We start from the raw sequence: 17,946 nt of genomic DNA on the forward strand, positions 1-17,946 counted from the left end.
TTTTTTCTTTATTGTATTTTTTCACAAGTACAGAAACGTCTTTACCAATGTCAACTAGATCGAAGTATTAATTCTTTCGATCTATTACATTATTCTACTGAGCTAGGGTATAGTTAGTCTTCTAGGGCAACATAATGACAAAAGAGAAGCTACAATGTATCTAATTATAAACAAGTTGATCAATACCATACCAAAATATCGGACGTTATAAGTTGAAACATATCTATATAGGGCAACAAAAAATAAAACCCTGCACCCCCTGTCAAAAAATCGTTCTGCAGTCTTTGACTGTAGCCAATAGCGCATTTTCTATATGAACTATAGGGTTAGGGTTGGGAGTGGGCTTCAGAATTTTTTTTTTTTCATGAGCTTATTTCTATTACAGCATATTGGATAACTTTCATTCATCACCCATTCACCCAGTTCAATGTAACATTGATAGGTTTAGGCTACTACATGATACTCAAATTTTCCCTATACCAATTATGAGGTTGCTACCACCTAGCCTATGAATGAAAGTTTACAAAGTAGGTGCACACAGGTCGACAGAAATATTTGAGGTGACAGACAGTTACACATGGACAAACAGTGACACATTCAATACCGCCTTGCACACTCTTGCCTGCATCTAGCTGATCTAATGTGTAATCATTCGTCCAACAGTTGCAAATGAGTTTCCATTGGACAATTCAGGTATGTTTGTCCCCGTTTAGTTCCATTTGCTTACGTTTAAGAAACGTTTTTCAACAGAATGGGCATAAACACAGTTCACTTTCATAGCGGCCACGTTGTATTCCATTACAAAAGTGTTTTAATCAATGATTTGGTGGTGTAAATATATTTAGCAGTCTTATCTTATCTAATGTTTCACTATTAAAAAAAAATAGGAAATTCAAGTCCTCCCCTTCCTCCTCTGAGGAACCTCCACTGGTGTGATGAGATCAGATGTGATGTATACTATTCTCAATGAAAGTCTTAGAATGAAAAGTCACATTTCGTGTTTATTAAACATAAACAAGTGTTAAATACACCAACATACACCTGTCTCAACTACAAATCTGTATGATAAACTACATTCATTTTCTCATTAAGTGTCTTTGGAAAGAAATTAAGTAGTTGAATGGCATTTGTGAACATCATATAGCCTACGCAGTACAAACACAATATGTAACAGACTTTCTAGGCTTATAAATGCCTTAAATATCACACAATGTCTGGATGCAATATTCTACCCAGGAATATTCAACACTGTTACTCTCATTATTCCAAATGCATCTGCTGACAAAAATGACAATTCATGTTTGTCTTTAAATCAGGGTTTGAGTGGTATGGTTACTTTCTATGTTATAGAGTGCAATGGTTTTCTATTGGTGTATCCTGAGGTAGCTCCTCTCTGAGAATCTCTTCCCACAGTGTGTACAGGCAAACAGCCTCTCCCGTGTGGACCTTCAGGTGCATCTTCAGCTGGTGCTGGCTGGAAAATCTCTTCTCACAATAGGGTCAGCTGGAGGATTTCTCCCTTGTGTGGACTCTCTGGTGCCTCTTCAGGTTGCCAGCATGGGCAAAGTGCATGTGACACTGTGTACAGCTGAAGGGTTCCTCCCCATTGTGGACACCCCTATGCCTGATAAGGTTACTCAGGAAGGAGAAGCTCTTGTAACATAGCTTACACTTGAAGGGCCTCTCCTTGGTGTGAACGGTCTGGTGTTGCTTCACATAGTTTGCCTCAGAGAAGCGCTTCCCACACGTGGGGCAGGCATACGGTTTGTCGGCGTCCGTCCTAATGCGTCGCTTCCCACATTGTGACCCAGATGTAGAAGCAGGAGCCACCACCCTCAGGTCATTAGTCTTTGAGCTCCCTCCTTGACCTCTAACCATTGTTTGGGTGTTGTTGGGATTGGGTGCCGTGTTATAGGCTAGGTACCTCTTGTGGTGAACACCCATCCTGACCCTGTCTGTATTGTTGGGGTAACCATGAGGTAACTGAGGATGGCTAGACCCAGGCCTTCTATGAACCCAGTCATTAGGCATTAGATGAGATCCTGAAGAAGACAGACTTCCTGTTAGACTACCACCAAGGGGTTCACCCACCACTGTTTGTGAAGGCTGAAGCCCAGGGTGACCTTCTCTGTTCATCATGGACACTGTGGTATTTGTATCATAGGAACATGAAGGTCTATCTCTATCAGCCCCAGGCCCTGCTTCATCCCTGCACTGAGACTGTGAAGAGAAGGGTCTGGGCTGCAGACTGGATCCCTGACTGGAGCCTCTGTCTCTCTGATGACCACCAGGACTGAGGTTGTTCAATCCACCTGTCCACTGGTTGTGTTCTGTGTGGTGGTGGAGTCTCTGTCCCTCACGGTTGGGTCCTGGTTCCAACTCGGGAAGGAAGAGTGATGGCTCCTGATCCAGGGTACTGATCCGGGGCCAGGGTTTGTGCCCAACCACCTCAGAGGTCCAGTGTCTCCCGCCAGCAACACCGGATATCAGCAGGTCCTCGTGGACTGCAGACTGTAAACACAAATTGTACAGAAAAGCATAGCAGTTTATATAAGAAACTCTGCTGTACACACAGAAACATGACATTATAAAATGTTAACCACAGTCAAGTCCATCTCTAACACTGTGATTGAAGTACCTAACAATATGGAGCCATTGGGGTTTATTATAAAACAATTCCGCATGAGTTGACTCAAGAATTAAGTATACTGTTCTGGTTAGACTGAGTTAAGGGAAACTCAGTCTCTGCAATGATACAAAAATAACCAAGTTAGACAGTAGAGTCAATTTTGTATTTAATTTCACAAAATGATCATACACTAAGACAACTTGAAGTATAGTACTTTTATTGCACAAAACGATACGTGACAAATATAATAACTTTTCTCACTATGGTAACACTTGACCTTTTCTGTAAATCTGGTACCCTCGCTTTAAATTGATTTTTTTTGAATACATTGGAAAAGGTTCAACATTACATAACACACAACTTCACGTGAAGTAAACATGAATTAAGGCACAATCATTATCTCACTATAAAACGCCAGTATCAACCTAAAGGGGGAAAATGTGTCACTCTTCATCAGTGAAGCATTTGTACAGACACCATCACACCAACCATCACCATATCATCTACTCTGTCTCATCATACTCATTCTTTCTTCAGTTCACCTCATCCAGTTCCCTGCTACATCCAAAACAAACAGAATTAACTACAAACAAACTAGCTAGTACTACATAACATGTTACTATACTCTATACATGGGCCATGTGCATTTTCTGCTGGTGTATCCTAAGGTAGCTCCTCTCGGAGAACCTCTTCCCGCAGTGCATACAGGCAAACGGCCTCTCTCCCGTGTGGACCTTCAGGTGCATCTTCAGCTGGTGCTGGTGGGAGAACCTCTTCTCACACTGGGGGCAGCTGAAAGGTTTCTCCCCTGTGTGGACCCTCTGGTGTCTCTTCAGGTGGTGCTGATGGGAGAACCTCTTCTCACACAATTGGCAGCTGAATGGTTTCTCCCCCGTGTGCATCCTCTGGTGGATCTCCACCTGTTTGGGGAAACTGAAGGCTTTCCCACAGAATGAACACGGGAAGCGCTTCTCTTTGCCACAGGATCTACTGATAATGTCACTACTACTGTCATTTGTCAATGGGCTGGTGCTGCCATTTAGTGTTGAGGCACTGGCATTGTCTGAGGTCTGGTTTAACATAAAGAGAGTGTGAGGAGGACAAAGACCAGGGACTGTCTGTGTTGTCGCAGGGTCCATGTTCCAGTTGATAGATCCTATAGAAGGCAGGCTGAAGGCAGCACCTGTTAGGGGGTTAACCTGAGGCGTCATCAGTCTCTCTGAATCACAACTATAGGAGCAGGACGGAGCGTCGCTAGCCGAGTCTGTGTCTGTTCTCTCCCGCCTCATATGGACACCTCCCCGTCCCCGCAGACCAAATCTATGCCTCGCCCTGGTCACAGCCAGTCTGTTGTCATGGAGACTAAGATCGATTGTTGTTTTGTGTCCCACTATCTGTTTCTGGTTAACAGTGTTGTTCCCCAGCCCAGAGTTGAGGACGCTGTCCCATCCACTGACCTCCACTATGTCACCTCTGGTCCTGGCCTGCTCAGTGATGTTGTCCCCTAGGCGCTTGACTGCACTGGTCTGGGTCTGGGAATCCAAGATGGGAGCCCAGTCTCCTCTGTTCGCCTCCAGCCAACCACCTGCAGGAAGAGGTTACAAAATAGACTTTACATGGCAGAGAACTCTACATATGTCGTTTTTTTACCTGGTCAATCACCTGGTCAAGTTCATACATTATATTGTGTGGGTTTTATATGTAAACATAAGTTGTATTTATGAATGAAAAAAAGAAAGAATAGCCAGGTGCATCACTATTCCCATTGAAGATCTATTACTGTATGAAGGCTATATGTATTTCTCCTTTACCTTGCTCCCCCATCTTTAGTCCACTCGGCAGGTCAATGCTCTCTGGTCCATATTCTATGGTCTCCTCTTTGACCAGCAGCAGATCAGGCTTCCAATCCTCCATGTCTACTGACTGTAAGAGATACAGAGTGAGAGGATGTTGGATCAAGAAATCTGATATGAGCAACCTGCTATGGACCATTTTCTGATTGGGCAATGAGGGATTGCTGTGAGTACTATGCAAACAGGTCAATTTATTTGATACTATGCAAACGTGTTAGTTGATTTGATTACTTGATACTCTTTAACAGTTTGATCATTTAAAAGGCACGGTCCCACACCTAAGACAAAATTAATCAAGACCTCATTAGTTCATTTGATTACTTGACAGTTGTGATGGATTTATTTATTTTTTACCCAGTTTTCTCCAAAATTTCTTGGTATCCAATTGGTAATTACAGTCTTGACTCATTGCTGCAACTCCCGTATGGACATGGGAGAGGCGAAGGTCGAGAGCCGTGTGTCCTCCGAAACACAACCCAACCAAGCTGCACTGCTTCTTGACACAATGCCCACTTAACCCGGAAGCCAGCCGCACCAATGTGTCGGAGGAAACACCGTGCAGCGTGCACTGCGCCCGGCCCGCTACAGGAGTCGCTAGTGCACGATGGGACAAGGACATCCCTGTCGGCCAAACCCTCACCTAACCCGGATGACGCTGGGCCAATTGTGCGCCGCCCCATGGGTCTCCCGGTCGCGGCCGGCTGCGACAGAGCCTGGACTCGAACCCAGGAACTCTAATGGTACAGCTAGCACTGCCATGCAGTGCCTTAGACCACTGCGCCACTCGGAAGAGATGTTTGTGCATTTCTAATAACCAATTTCTGTGTTCATGCAAGTGACTGATTGAACAAATCCTCACTATCAGTATCTGCAATTTGGCAGTACACCCAGAACTTTGTTTTGAGAACGAAAGGATATCTCAGTTTCAAGGTCTCAGCTTGTACAGAAGAAGCCTCGTGAGGTATTCATCTGTCACATGCATGAACCAAATGTTAATGATTAATTAATTAATTATGAATGATGAATAAGCTAAATCATGCAAATATAACTGCGTAAATATTTAAGAGAACTAACGGGACTGCCCCGGTGGAGCTCACTTCAGACCGATACCTTATGCATCTAAGTTTGACTGACCTCTCAGCATGCTGGTAATAAACAATGATTCATTTAAGATTGACTTTGAGTGTCCCATGTGTAGAATTTCCATGACACTCTTTAATGGTTTGACAATTCAAAGGCATGGCGCCACACTTAAGACACAATTATTAAAACCTGGGCCTGTATCCACAAAGTCTCAGAGTAGGATTGCTGATCTAGGATCCTTCCATATAAATCTTATTCATTATGCTCTAAAAGACAAAACTGATCCTAGATCAGCACGCATACGCTGAGTAGCTTTGTGGATATGCCGCTGACCTAAAACCATTCAGACAGTAGTTCAGTGGGCTCACCTCAGTGAGACTGTGTGTGGTGCTGTGCTGCTCAGCTGGTTCCTCTGTGGGTTCAGGAGGAGGTGTAGTCTGATTGTCCTCCATTGTCCTCCCCTCAGGGTTCCCCAGACCCTCCTCACACCCCTCCTCCTTGACCAGCAGCACCTCTGGACCCTCCTCCTCCTGGAAGAGACAAGTGATACAGATTACACAGACATACACTCCCTCAGGTATGTACACACAGATAATAAACACAATTTCAACATGGAGTGTTTACCCATCCCCACTACGGTTGAGTCCTATACTGTAATCACAGAATGACTTCATTGTTTTTAAACCCATCATGGTGGACATACATATGATGTGGGTAAAAATATGTCAGCTATGATAAGTCAAAAGTCATCAGACAAACCTGACGAAACTATTCTGATGTGTACAGTAGGTGTTTGTTGGTGTGTGGGTATCACAGGAGGTTGGTGGCACCTTAATTGGGGAGAACGGGCTTGTGTTAATGACTGGAGCGGAAAAGGTGGAATGGTATCAAATACATCAAACACATGGTTTCCAGGTGTTTGATGTCACTCCATTTGCCATTCTCCTCTCAGCAGCCTCCTGTGGTGGGCATGTGTAGGTATATTTAGTAAGTGCAAAATGTATATTGGTTAAAACGTTGTGTTTATGCAGAATAGGGTGAGATCAGATGTGATGTATACTAAAGAGTCTGAATGACAGTCTTAGAATGAAAAGTCACATTTTGTGTTTATTAAACATAAACGAGTTCTAAATACACCATATGAAAATCACACATACACATGTCTAAGAAACAAATCTGTATTTACTCGATAAACTGCATTTCTTTTCTCATTAAAAGTGTCTTGGGAATTTTTGGGGTAGTTGAAAGGAAGTAATGGATTTAACATCAAATGTACAGTACAAACACAATATGAAACAGACTCATTAGATTTATATATATATGCCTTATATATCACACAATGTCTGGATGCAATATTCTACCCAGGAATATTTAACACTGAAATCTGTTACTCAGATTACACCTTGTTTAGCCTCATGCTTCAACACTCTTAGTTATTGCGGAAATTGACCCACTACTGCTGTTTACTTTGTGCATCTAAGTCAGAGATCAACTAGATTCAGCTACGGGCCAATATCTTTCTTGCAGATGGTCAAGGGGCCGGAACATAATTATCATTTGTAGACTGAAAATTGACCGCAAGAAGACCAAACAATTATATTAGACAAAAATATAATAATTTCAAACCTTGCTTAAATTTGTATATGATCACATATATCTTTCTATTAGGCATGGGAATACTCAGGATTCCAAAATTAAAATCAATTGGAACTGATTTGCTGGTATTTTATGTCCAACAATAAAAACAAATACAAACGTATTGGTTTTAATTGCTCAGAAAACTCAACCGCGGGCCGCCAGTTGGTGAACCCGGATCTACATCATCTCGCTGAGTCTACCTTTACGTAGTGTTGAATATTCAACACTGAAATCTGTTACTCTTGTTATTCCAAATGCATCTGTGGATCTTTTCTGCTGACAACAATGACAATTCATGTTCGTTTTTAATGCAGGAGGTGCTCAACACGTCAGAAGCTATAGAGTGGAATGGTTTTTCTTCTGGTGTATCTTGAGGTAGCTCCTCTCTGAGAACCTCTTCCCACATTGTGTACAGGTGAACGGCCTCTCTCCTGTGTGGACCTTCAGGTGCGTCTTCAGCAGGTGCTGACGGGAGAACCTCTTATCACACTGGGGGCAGCTGAAGGGTTTTTCCCCTGTGTGGACCTTCTGGTGCCTCTTCAGGCTGCCAGACTGGGCGAAGCGCATGTGACACTGGGGGCAGCTGTAGGGTTTCTCTCCTGTGTGGACCCTCTGGTGGATCTCCACCTTCTGGGCGCAGCTGAAGCCTTTGTTACAGAACATGCAGAGGAACCGTTTCTCTTTACTATTGCCTGATGTTGCTCCCCTTCCCTGAGCCTGGGCTCTAGCCCTGTCGTCTGAGTTCAATAGCTGATTGAAAATGATACGCCCGTGTGAATCGGAAGGCCCCATCGACGTGGACACTAAGCTTTCCCTGTAATCTAAGAAATCTCTGCCTTGTGAGTGTCCATCGCCTAGGTGACTATCTGCATTCCATGTGGGAGGAGTGTCGCCCTCCACTTTCACAGTCACTTCATCTACAACTAGACCCTCCCCTTTCTTATCTAGGCACCCTTCAGAGTACACACTACTACTGTACCGATTCCAGTCTCCTCTAGATAGATCAGTCTGTGTCTCTAAACCCAAGGGCATGCTGCCAGGGTCCATCTCTGTAGTGTAAGAACAACATGGATCATCGCCAGCATTTAACACATCACCTGAATCTGGATTGGAATGAACAGTCCTCGGGTTACTGTAAAGTAAATATTCTGAGCTTGGAGCAGGAGGACACCCCAGTCCCCCAAGCCCCAGTCTCTCAGAGTCTGACCTGTGGTCAGATCCTGTGTGTAAAAGCCTTTGTGTTACTGTTAAAGTCTCTGTGTCGGTCTCTGACTTGAGGACGGTGTTCAGCGTTCCACTGACCTCCGTGATGCTGTGTCGGGTCCTGGGCTGCACTGGGACGGGGTCCTCCGTGGCTACAGGGAGTGCTCCAGTCCCTCCAGTCTTGATGTCTCCGCTGTGCCGTGGGTCTTCCTCTTCTTCAGACCTATCCAGCTTGACCCCAGGACATTCAGCCTCTGCAGACTGACAAAAGAAGAGAGGAGGCTATTGGATAACAATGTCATAGGGAAGTCTCACAAGCTCCTCTATGGCAGATAAATTAGGATGTACATGTAAGCAAGTGAATAGCTGAATAGCCTTTCTGAAATAAACTGGCCACATTTGATGTACTGTAATTTTGATGTAATACTATTACACTAACCTCTATCACGATAACGTGCTGGGTTGAGGTTCCACTCCCATCATCAACGGTGATTGGTTGTTCATCTCTCCATGTATTGTGTCCCGCTGGCTTCACAAAGCTCCTGTGGCCTCCAGTGAGATGTCCTTCACCTGAGAGAGTGATTGGGGGAAAAGAGGTGGTTAAATTAGGTACTGTCAATGCCTACCTCTATGTTGTAGACTATTCACAATTTTAACAAGATCTAGAATTGGCAAGGATGTAAGGTAACACTTCGCATAACTTATTGATATACTATTTATTGATTTATGTATTATGTTCCATGTATCACATTGTTTTCATTGAGTAAATAATAGAAAATGCAGTAAATCAAGAATCTGGTTAGAATATGATGGATAAGTAATCAGGGGAATTATTGCATACTGTCCAAAAACTGACCAAGACCAAATTCTGGGTAACACATCTGAACACATGTACAGAGGGGAATGGGGCTACTGTACTGAGCTATATATGAACATCACAGTAGGTTGGTGGCAGCTTAATTGGGGAGGACGGGCTCGTGGTAATGGCTGGAGCAGAATTAGTAGAACGGTATCAATGTGTAGTAGTAGAACGGTATCATTTGCGCCGTTCCAGACATTATGAGCTATCCTCCCCTCAGCAGCCTCCACTGACGTACCTCTTGCGATTCCTCTGTATCGGTCGAGGATCTTGACACTACTGGGACGACTGGCGAGGACGCGCTCTCGCATTGTCCTCTCTGCGCGCTCCCGTGCCGTCTTCAATTCCAGTAGCTGTAGTTTCCTCCGCAATGCCCTGTTTTCTTTCTGGCTTTGAGTTATTTCTAAACGAAACACTGCATAGTCGTCGTCTACGAGTTTACATATATCTGCCACGGCTGCATTCGCTAGCACCTCCATGATGGAGGCTATTTGAGTGTGAAAAACCATACAGTTAGCCATTGTTAGCAGCTTGCGTTACCTAGATAACGTATATCGAACAAGTCCTTTTTCCAACGCGAATTAAAGACTTGGGGTGAGTATGTAATTCTGTTAAGTTCAAATAGTCATATTTTGAGTTCCATGGTGTTAAAAAAGTATAATTAACGACAATAAAAACGCTAACGTGGAAATTGTTCCTGGTCACTGTTCACTTCCGTTTACTTCTTCTTCTATGAAGTTTAACGGCGGTTGGCAACCAATTTGTTGCATTACCGCCACCTACTAGACTGCAGTACAACTCCCTTATACTTTGCTTGAAAAATAAAAATGTAAGAAATAAATACCCTACCATCTAACTTACTAATTTCAAAATTATATAAAATAAAATTAGCACCACCCTACTCCACTAATTAACTGTATTTATTCCTACCTCAAGCCATCATCCTGAAAGGATGGGACATCACCACTTAACACACCCTGTAACTCTTCTGTCAAGTCTCGCACACCAAAATACCTTTTTGCAGCTGCCACCACAACCTCAATTTTCGGCAACTTCCGTTCCATCCCTGCAGTACAGTTTATAACCATTGCTATAAATGCTAAAAATCCAATCTTACTGAAACTTATATCACTTTTTAGCCTATCCCTCTGTACTGGTACAGATCTATTACTCACACCACTCCTCTCAGGATCCCTCCCCCTTGACCCATCTTCCTCTACTTTCTTCACTGCCTCAGCATATGACAACTTCTGCACTACTCTAACCCTGGAAATCTCAACCTGCCTCTCTCACACGGGACATTTCTGATCCTATGTCCCATGGGCACCCCTACAATTAACACATACTTTCCCCAATGCTACACATTCCTTTGTCTCATGCCCTTCTGCACACTTCTCACACCTAGGAACCTCCCTCCTACACACTGCTGCCACATGCCCATAAGCTTGACACCTGTAGCATCATAATGTATTCGGCTCATACACTCATATGGGATAACTTATATATCCAAACTTCACTTTGTTATGCAAAGACTCAACTTCAAAACTCAAAAAAACAGACAATGACTCTTCTGTTTCCCCACTCTCGCCACCCTGTTTGTGTCGCATCAAACGACGAGCATCACAAACACCGGGAATCTTTCCCCTCAGCTGGTCAACTTTTATATTTACTGATACCCCAGTTATCACTCATTTCATTGGTGCCCTTTTCTTGAGCGTGAAACAATTCACTCTTGTTGCCCCCATTTTGTTTTACTCCGAGCGCCTTCTCCTTCTGACCAACAGAAACTCAAACAATTATCACTAGACCACTTCTGGTTACCCTCACCGATTCCACGTTTCCCAACTCTTTTTTCACCCACCGTGAGACCACAAATGGATCAGCCAAAAGGCAAGAGTCCACTTTTTCCTTAAACTTCACTCCTCCTGTCTTCAGCTCACTCTGCTTACACTTTCTACCATTCTTTAACAAACCATCTCCCTTTTTTCCAACATTTTTATCTGACTCAAGCTCACCCTCTTCTTCCCTCTCTCTCTTAGACCTTCTATCCCTCTCTTTTCCCCTCCATTCCGCGTCCGTTTTCCAAGTATTTTTATTTATTTATTTATTTTACCGTTATTTTACCAGGTAAGTTGACTGAGAACACGTTTTCATTTGCAGCAACGACCTGGGGAATAGTTACAGGGGAGAGGAGAGGGATGAATGAGCCAATTGTAAACTGGGGATTATTAGGTGACCATGATGGTTTGAGGGCCAGATTGGGAATTTAGCCAGGACACCGGGGTTAACACCCCTACTCTTACGATAAGTGCCATGGGATCTTTAATGACCTCAGAGAGTCAGGACACCCGTTTAACGTCCCATCCGAAAGACGGCACCCTACACAGGGCAGTGTCCCCAATCACTGCCCTGGGGCATTGGGATATTTTATTAGACCAGAGGAAAGAGTGCCTCCTACTGGCCCTCCAACACCACTTCCAGCAGCATCTGGTCTCCCATCCAGGGACTGACCAGGACCAACCCTGCTTAGCTTCAGAAGCAAGCCAGCAAGCCAGCAGTGGTATGCAGGGTGGTATCAGATGCACATTCATCTAGCACATTCATCTAGCCTAGGTTTATCTAGCCTAGGTTAACTGTCTCTATAAAAAGTATTTACAAGCCTGTTTCAAATGCAAGTCAACAAAGGGTTAATGAGGGATATGTTTGTGTGGGTTGTAAATTGAATTTGTTTCCGACATTTCTTGAATTCTTGTTGCTCTTCCAGTTTTAAAATGTTTATTACATTTACAGATATTACACCTGTTTGACATTTTACCGCATTGTCAGGAGCTAGTAATATAAGCGTGACCAATAAACTTTGATTTTATGTTTATTACCCTCTTAAACAAAAGTAAACAGGTCGTACACTCTGACCCAGTTTGTAGAGACCAGTCAGTCTGGAATATCAAGTACAGGTGGACTTTAGTTCATGTTTTAATATTTCTTCTCAATCATCACACGACCTGAAGGCAGTTTATGGGCCATTTACTGCAAACAGCTTGAGGTCAAGGACTGTAGACTAAACACAGTGACATGGTGATGTACACTGCCTTACTTATTTATTTGGACAGTGAAGCTTTTGATTTGGTTTTATAGCCTATTCCAGCATTTTGGATTTGAGATTAAATGTTTCCTATGAGGCTTCAAGCAGATTATGTTGTGCCCAATAGAAATTAATGGTAAATAATGTCTTGTGTCGTTTTGAAGTCACTTTTATTGTAAATAACAATAGAATATGTCTCTGAACACTGCTACATTAATATAAATGCTTCCATGATTATGGATAATTATGAATGAATTGTGAATAATGATGAGGGAGAAAGCTACAGAGGCACAAAGAGAAGTTGCTGTAGACCACCGAGTACTAACAGAAAGTATCTAAATAATGTGTGAATAGCTCAATGCTGTATGTAATATTAACAGAGAGGTATGTTTTCTGAGTGACCTAAATATTGACTGGTTTTCATCAAGCTGTCCACTCACAAAAAATCTTCAAACTGTAACCAGTGCTTGCAATCTGGTTTAGGTAATCATTCAGCCTACATACAAACAGCACAGGAAATAAATCATCCACATGTATTGATCACATTTTTATTAATGCTGCAGAAATCTGCTCTGAAGAACTATCCAACCCATCAGATATAGTGATCATAATATAGTGGCCATATCTAGAGAAACCAATGTTCCAAAGTTAAAATTGTGTATGAGAGATCATACAAGAGGTTGTGTAGGGAGTCCTATTCTGAAGATGTAAAGAATATTTGCTGGTCTGTTGTCTGTAATGAGGAGAAACCAGATTTATGAAATTGCTTTTTCCAGTTACTAATAAGCACGCACCCATTAAGAAACTGACTGTAAAAATGTCTAATTCCCTGTGGATTGATGAGGAATTAAAAAATGGTATGGTTGAGAGGCAAAAAGAATGGCAAATAAGTCTGGCTGCACAGACGATTGTCAAACGTACTGTAAATTGAGAAATCATGTGACTAAACTAAACAAAAATTAGAAACTGTACTATGAAACAAAGATCAATTATATAAAGGATGATAGTAAAATGGTTTGGAGCACCTTAAATTACATTTTGGGCAAAAAGGCGAACTCAGCTCCATCCTTTATTGAATCAGATGGCTCATTCGTCACAAAACTCTCAAATATTGCCAACTACTTTAATGACTTTTTCATTGGCAAGATTAGCAAATTTAGGCATGACAACAATAAACTCTGAACCTTCACACCCATACATAACTAACCAAATTATGAAAGACAAGCATTGTAACTTTGAATTCCCTAAAGTGAGTGTGGAAGAGGTGAAAAAGTATTGTTATATATCTATAATGATAAACAACTTAGCACTGACAACTTGGATGGAAAATTGAGGATGGTAGCGGACTATATTGCCACTCCTATTTGCCATGTTTTCAATCTAAGCCTACAGGAAAGTGTATGCCCTCATGCCTGGAGGAAAGCAAAAGTAATACCGTTACACAAGAATAGCAAAACACCCTTTACTGGTTCAAACAGCCAACCAATCGGCCTACTACCGACCGTGAGTAAACTTCTGGAAAAAATGGTGTTTCACCAGATACAATGCTATGTTAGTGTAAACAAATTGACACCTGACTTTCAGCACGCTTATAGGGAAGGGCGCTCAACATGTAAGGCGCTAATACAAATGACTGATGATAGCTGAAAGAAATTGAAAAAAGATTGTGGGAGATTTTTTGTTATAATTCAGTGCTGCTTTTGACTTTATCAATCATAGTGTGCTGGTGAAAAAATGTGTTATGGCTTTTCATCCTATGCGATATCGTGGATCGAGAGTTACCTATCTAACAGAACACAGACAATGGAAGCTTCTCTAAACTTAAACCAGGTAGAGCTTGGCACACCTCATGGTAGCTGTCTTGGCCCCATACTTTTTTCTATTTTTACAAATGACCTACCACTAGCATTGAGTAAAGCCTGTGTCTATGTATGCTAATGATTCAACATTACTATACGGCACCATATCACAGCAAGTGAAATCCCTACTACACTTAACAAAGAGCTGCAGTCAGTTTTAGAATGGATGGCAAGCAATAAGCTAGTCCTAAATACAATAAGTGGCCAGTTTATTAGGTACTCGACTCCGTTCACAAAAATGGTTCACTTCTACAGACAGTGAGTCACGTGGCCGTGGCTTGCTATATAAAGCAGGCAGACAGGCATTGAGGCATTCACTTACTGTTCAATTGAACGTTAGTATGAGCAAAACGAGTGACCTCAGCGACTTTGAGCGTGGTATGATCATCAGTGCCAGGCGTGTCGCTTCCAGTATCTCAGAAACGGCCGGCCTCTTGGGCTTATAATACATGACAGTGTCTAGGGTTTACCGAGAATAGTGCGACGAACAAAAAACATCCAGTCAGTGGCAGTCCTGTGGGCGAAAACAGCTCATTGATGAGAGAGGTCGAAGGAGAATGCCAAGAATCCTGCAAGCTAACAGGTGGGCCGCAAACAGGCAAATACCGGCGCAGGACGGCATCTCGGAACGTACAACTAGTCGGTCCTTGTCACAGATGGGCTATTGCAGCAGAATCCCGGTTTCCTGTTGCGTCATGCTGATGGCAGAGTCAGGATTTGGCGTAAACAGCGTGAGTCCATGGCCCCATCCTGCCTGGTGTCTACAGTACAGGCTGGTGGCAGTGGTGTTATGGTGTGGGGAATGTTTTCCTGGTACACGTTAGGTCCCTTGACATCAATTGAGCAACGTTTGAACGCCACACCTTGTAGAATTCATGCCAGAAAAGCGTCTTTGAAAAAGACGACAAAACACCTCATGACACAACGTGGACTGTGAAGAGACCCGCGCATACACACCCACTAACACACGCACTCTACAAACACACATTGTAATGTTGTGCTATTGTGGATTTTATATTGTACATTTTTAATATAATGTAATAATGTTTTGTATGATGTATTGTTTTATTTATGATGTAGGGTGTTGTTGTGTTTTGTTGTGATGTAACTGTTTTAACCCTGTTTGGACAACAGGAAGAGTCATGGGGATCATAACAAATCAGAGAAATGGTAACTTCTCACCGTTAACAATAACAGGGGAGGATACGATTTTTTGGGGGGTTGTATGATTTTTCTATCTCTGTAACTTTCTCACTCATCATTATTCACGATTCATTCATGATTATCCATCATCATGGTACCATCGAAATTAATGGCACGGGGGACATGTCACCCACAATATTCAGAATGTGTCGATTCGTCTCCCTCAATCATTTATTTCGGACTCACTGTGCCGCCTCCGTGCTGTCTATTTGTGCCCCTCCCCCACTAATTTCAGTGTGGTCCTCAGCCAGCACTTGCATTGCACTCAGGTCGACCTCATTCCATTTCAGATTCACATGTACACTACATGACCAAAAGTATGTGGACACCTCTTATTCCAAAATCATGGGCATTAATACGGAGTTGGTCCCCCCTTTGCTGCTATAACAGCCTCCACTCTTCTGGCAAGGCTTTCCAGTAGATGTTGGAACATTGCTGCGAGAACTTGCTTCCTTCCATTCAGCAACAAGAGCATTAGTGAGGTCGGGCACTGATGTTGAGCGATTAGGCCTAGCTCGCAGTCAGCGTTCCAATTAATCCCAAAGCTGTTCGATGGGGTTGAGGTCAGGGTTCTGTGCAGGCCAGCCAAGTTCTTCCACACCGATCTTGACAAACCATCTCTGTACCTCGCTTTGTGCACGGAGGCATTGTCATGATGAAATAGGAAAGGGCCTTCCCCAAACTGTTGCCACAACGTTGGAGGCACAGAATCTTCTAGAATGGGCTCCTGAGTGGCACAGTGGTCTAAGGCACTGCATATCAGTGCAAGAGGCGTCACTACAGTCCCTGGTTCGAATCCAGCCAGTGTCACATCCAGGCGTGATTGGGAGTCCCATAGGGCAGTGCACAATTGGTCTAGCATCGTCCGGGTTTGGCCGGGGTAGGCCGACATTGTAAATAGGAATATGTTCTTAACTGACTTGCCTAGTTAAATACAGGTTCAATAAAAATAAAATTAGAATATCATTGTTTTCTGGGCCTAGCCAGAACCATGAAAAACAGCCCCAGACCATTATTCCTCCTCCACCAAACTTTACAGTTGGCACTTTGTATTCGGGTATCCACCAAACCCAGATTTGTCCGTCGGACTGCCAGATGGTGAAGCGGGATTCATCACTCCAGAGAACCCAATTCCACTGCTCCAGAGCCATCCAGAGCTTTACACCACTCCAGCCTACGCCTGGCATTGCGCATTGTGTACTTAGGCTTGCGTGCGGCTGCTCGGCCATGGAAACACATTTCATGAAGCTCCTGAAGAACAGTTCTTGTGCTGACGTTGCTTCCAGAGGCCGTTTGGAACTCTGTAGTGAGTGTTGCAACCAAGGACAGGCCATTTTTACGCACTTCAGCACTCGGCGGTCCCGTTCTGTGAGCCTGTGTGGCCTACCACTTCGCATCTGAGCTGTTCTTGCTCCTAGATGTTTCCACTTCACAATAACAGCACTTACAGTTGACCGGGGCAGCTCTAGCAGGGCAGAAATTTGACGAACAGACTTGTTGGAAAATTGGTATCCAATGACGGTGCCACATTGAAAGTCATTGAGCTCTTCAGTAAGACCATCCTACTGCCAATGTTTGTCTATAGAGATTTCATGGCTGTGTGCTCAATTTTATACACCTGTTAGCAACGGGTGTGGCTGAAATAGCCGAATCCACTAATTTGAAGGGGTTTCACATACTGTTGTATATACAGTGCCTTTGGAAAGTATTTAGACCCCTATACTTTTTCCACATTTTGTTAAAGTTACAGCCTTATTCTAAAATGGATTAAATAAAAACAAATCCTCATCAATCTACACCCAATAAAAAAGAAATAAAAAAAAAACAGGTTTTTAGAATTTTTTGCACATTTATTAAAAATAAAAAACTGAAATACCTTATTTACATAAGTATTCAGACCCTTTGCTATGAGACTCGAAATTGAGATCAGGTGCATCCTGTTTCCATTGATCATCCTTGAGATGTTTCTACAACTTGATTGGAGTCCACCTGTGGTAAATTCAATTGATTGGACATGATTTGGGAAGGCACAGACCTGTCTATATAGTATATATAAGGTTCCACAGTTGACATTGCATGTCAGAGCAACAACCAAGCCATGAGGTCAAAGGAATTGTCCGTAGAGCTCTGAGACAGGATTGTGTCGAGGCACAGATCTAGGGACGGGTACCATAACATTTCTGCAGTATTGAAGGTCCCCAAGACCTAGCGTCGTCCGGGTTAGGGAGGGTTTGGCCGGTAGGGATATCCTTGTCTCATCGCGCACCAGCGACTCCTGTGGCAGGCCGGGCGCAGTACGTGCTAATCAAGGGAGCCAGGTGCACGGTGTTTCCTCTGACACATTGGTGCGGCTGGCTTCCGGGTTGGAGGCGCGCTGTGTTAAGAAGCAGTGCGGCTTGGTTGGGTTGTGTTTCGGAGGACGCATGGCTTTCGACCTTCGTCTCTCCCGAGCCCGTACGGGAGTTGTAGCGATGAGACAAGATAGTAATTACTAACAATTGGATACCATGAAAATTGGGGAGAAAAGGGGGTAAAAT

General features: G+C 43.2%; 1 protein-coding gene across 3 annotated transcripts in view; it reads right to left on the minus strand.

Annotated features, from left to right (window-relative positions):
• Positions 1 to 981: 981 nt before the first annotated feature.
• The window catches only part of LOC129841223 (zinc finger protein 696-like), a 32,627-nt gene continuing 15,662 nt past the window's right edge, over positions 982 to 17,946 (minus strand). The window contains exons 1-7 of one of the 3 annotated variants that reach the window (XM_055909384.1): positions 9,504 to 9,996; positions 8,846 to 8,976; positions 8,506 to 8,667; positions 5,934 to 6,095; positions 4,441 to 4,552; positions 4,087 to 4,214; positions 982 to 2,511 (exon numbers count right to left, since the gene is read on the minus strand). In XM_055909384.1, the coding sequence (XP_055765359.1) occupies positions 1,501 to 2,511; positions 4,087 to 4,214; positions 4,441 to 4,552; positions 5,934 to 6,095; positions 8,506 to 8,667; positions 8,846 to 8,976; positions 9,504 to 9,786 (1,989 nt within the window). In that variant the 5' untranslated portion in view covers positions 9,787 to 9,996 and the 3' untranslated portion in view covers positions 982 to 1,500. Of the gene's footprint in view, positions 2,512 to 2,778; positions 4,215 to 4,440; positions 4,553 to 5,933; positions 6,096 to 8,505; positions 8,668 to 8,845; positions 8,977 to 9,503; positions 9,997 to 17,946 lie in introns of those variants that run through there. The other 2 variants (XM_055909387.1, XM_055909386.1) reach the window with 2 other exon arrangements.

Source organism: Salvelinus fontinalis, chromosome 42 (genome assembly GCF_029448725.1).
Source record: "Salvelinus fontinalis isolate EN_2023a chromosome 42, ASM2944872v1, whole genome shotgun sequence".
Lineage (NCBI taxonomy): Eukaryota > Metazoa > Chordata > Actinopteri > Salmoniformes > Salmonidae > Salvelinus > Salvelinus fontinalis.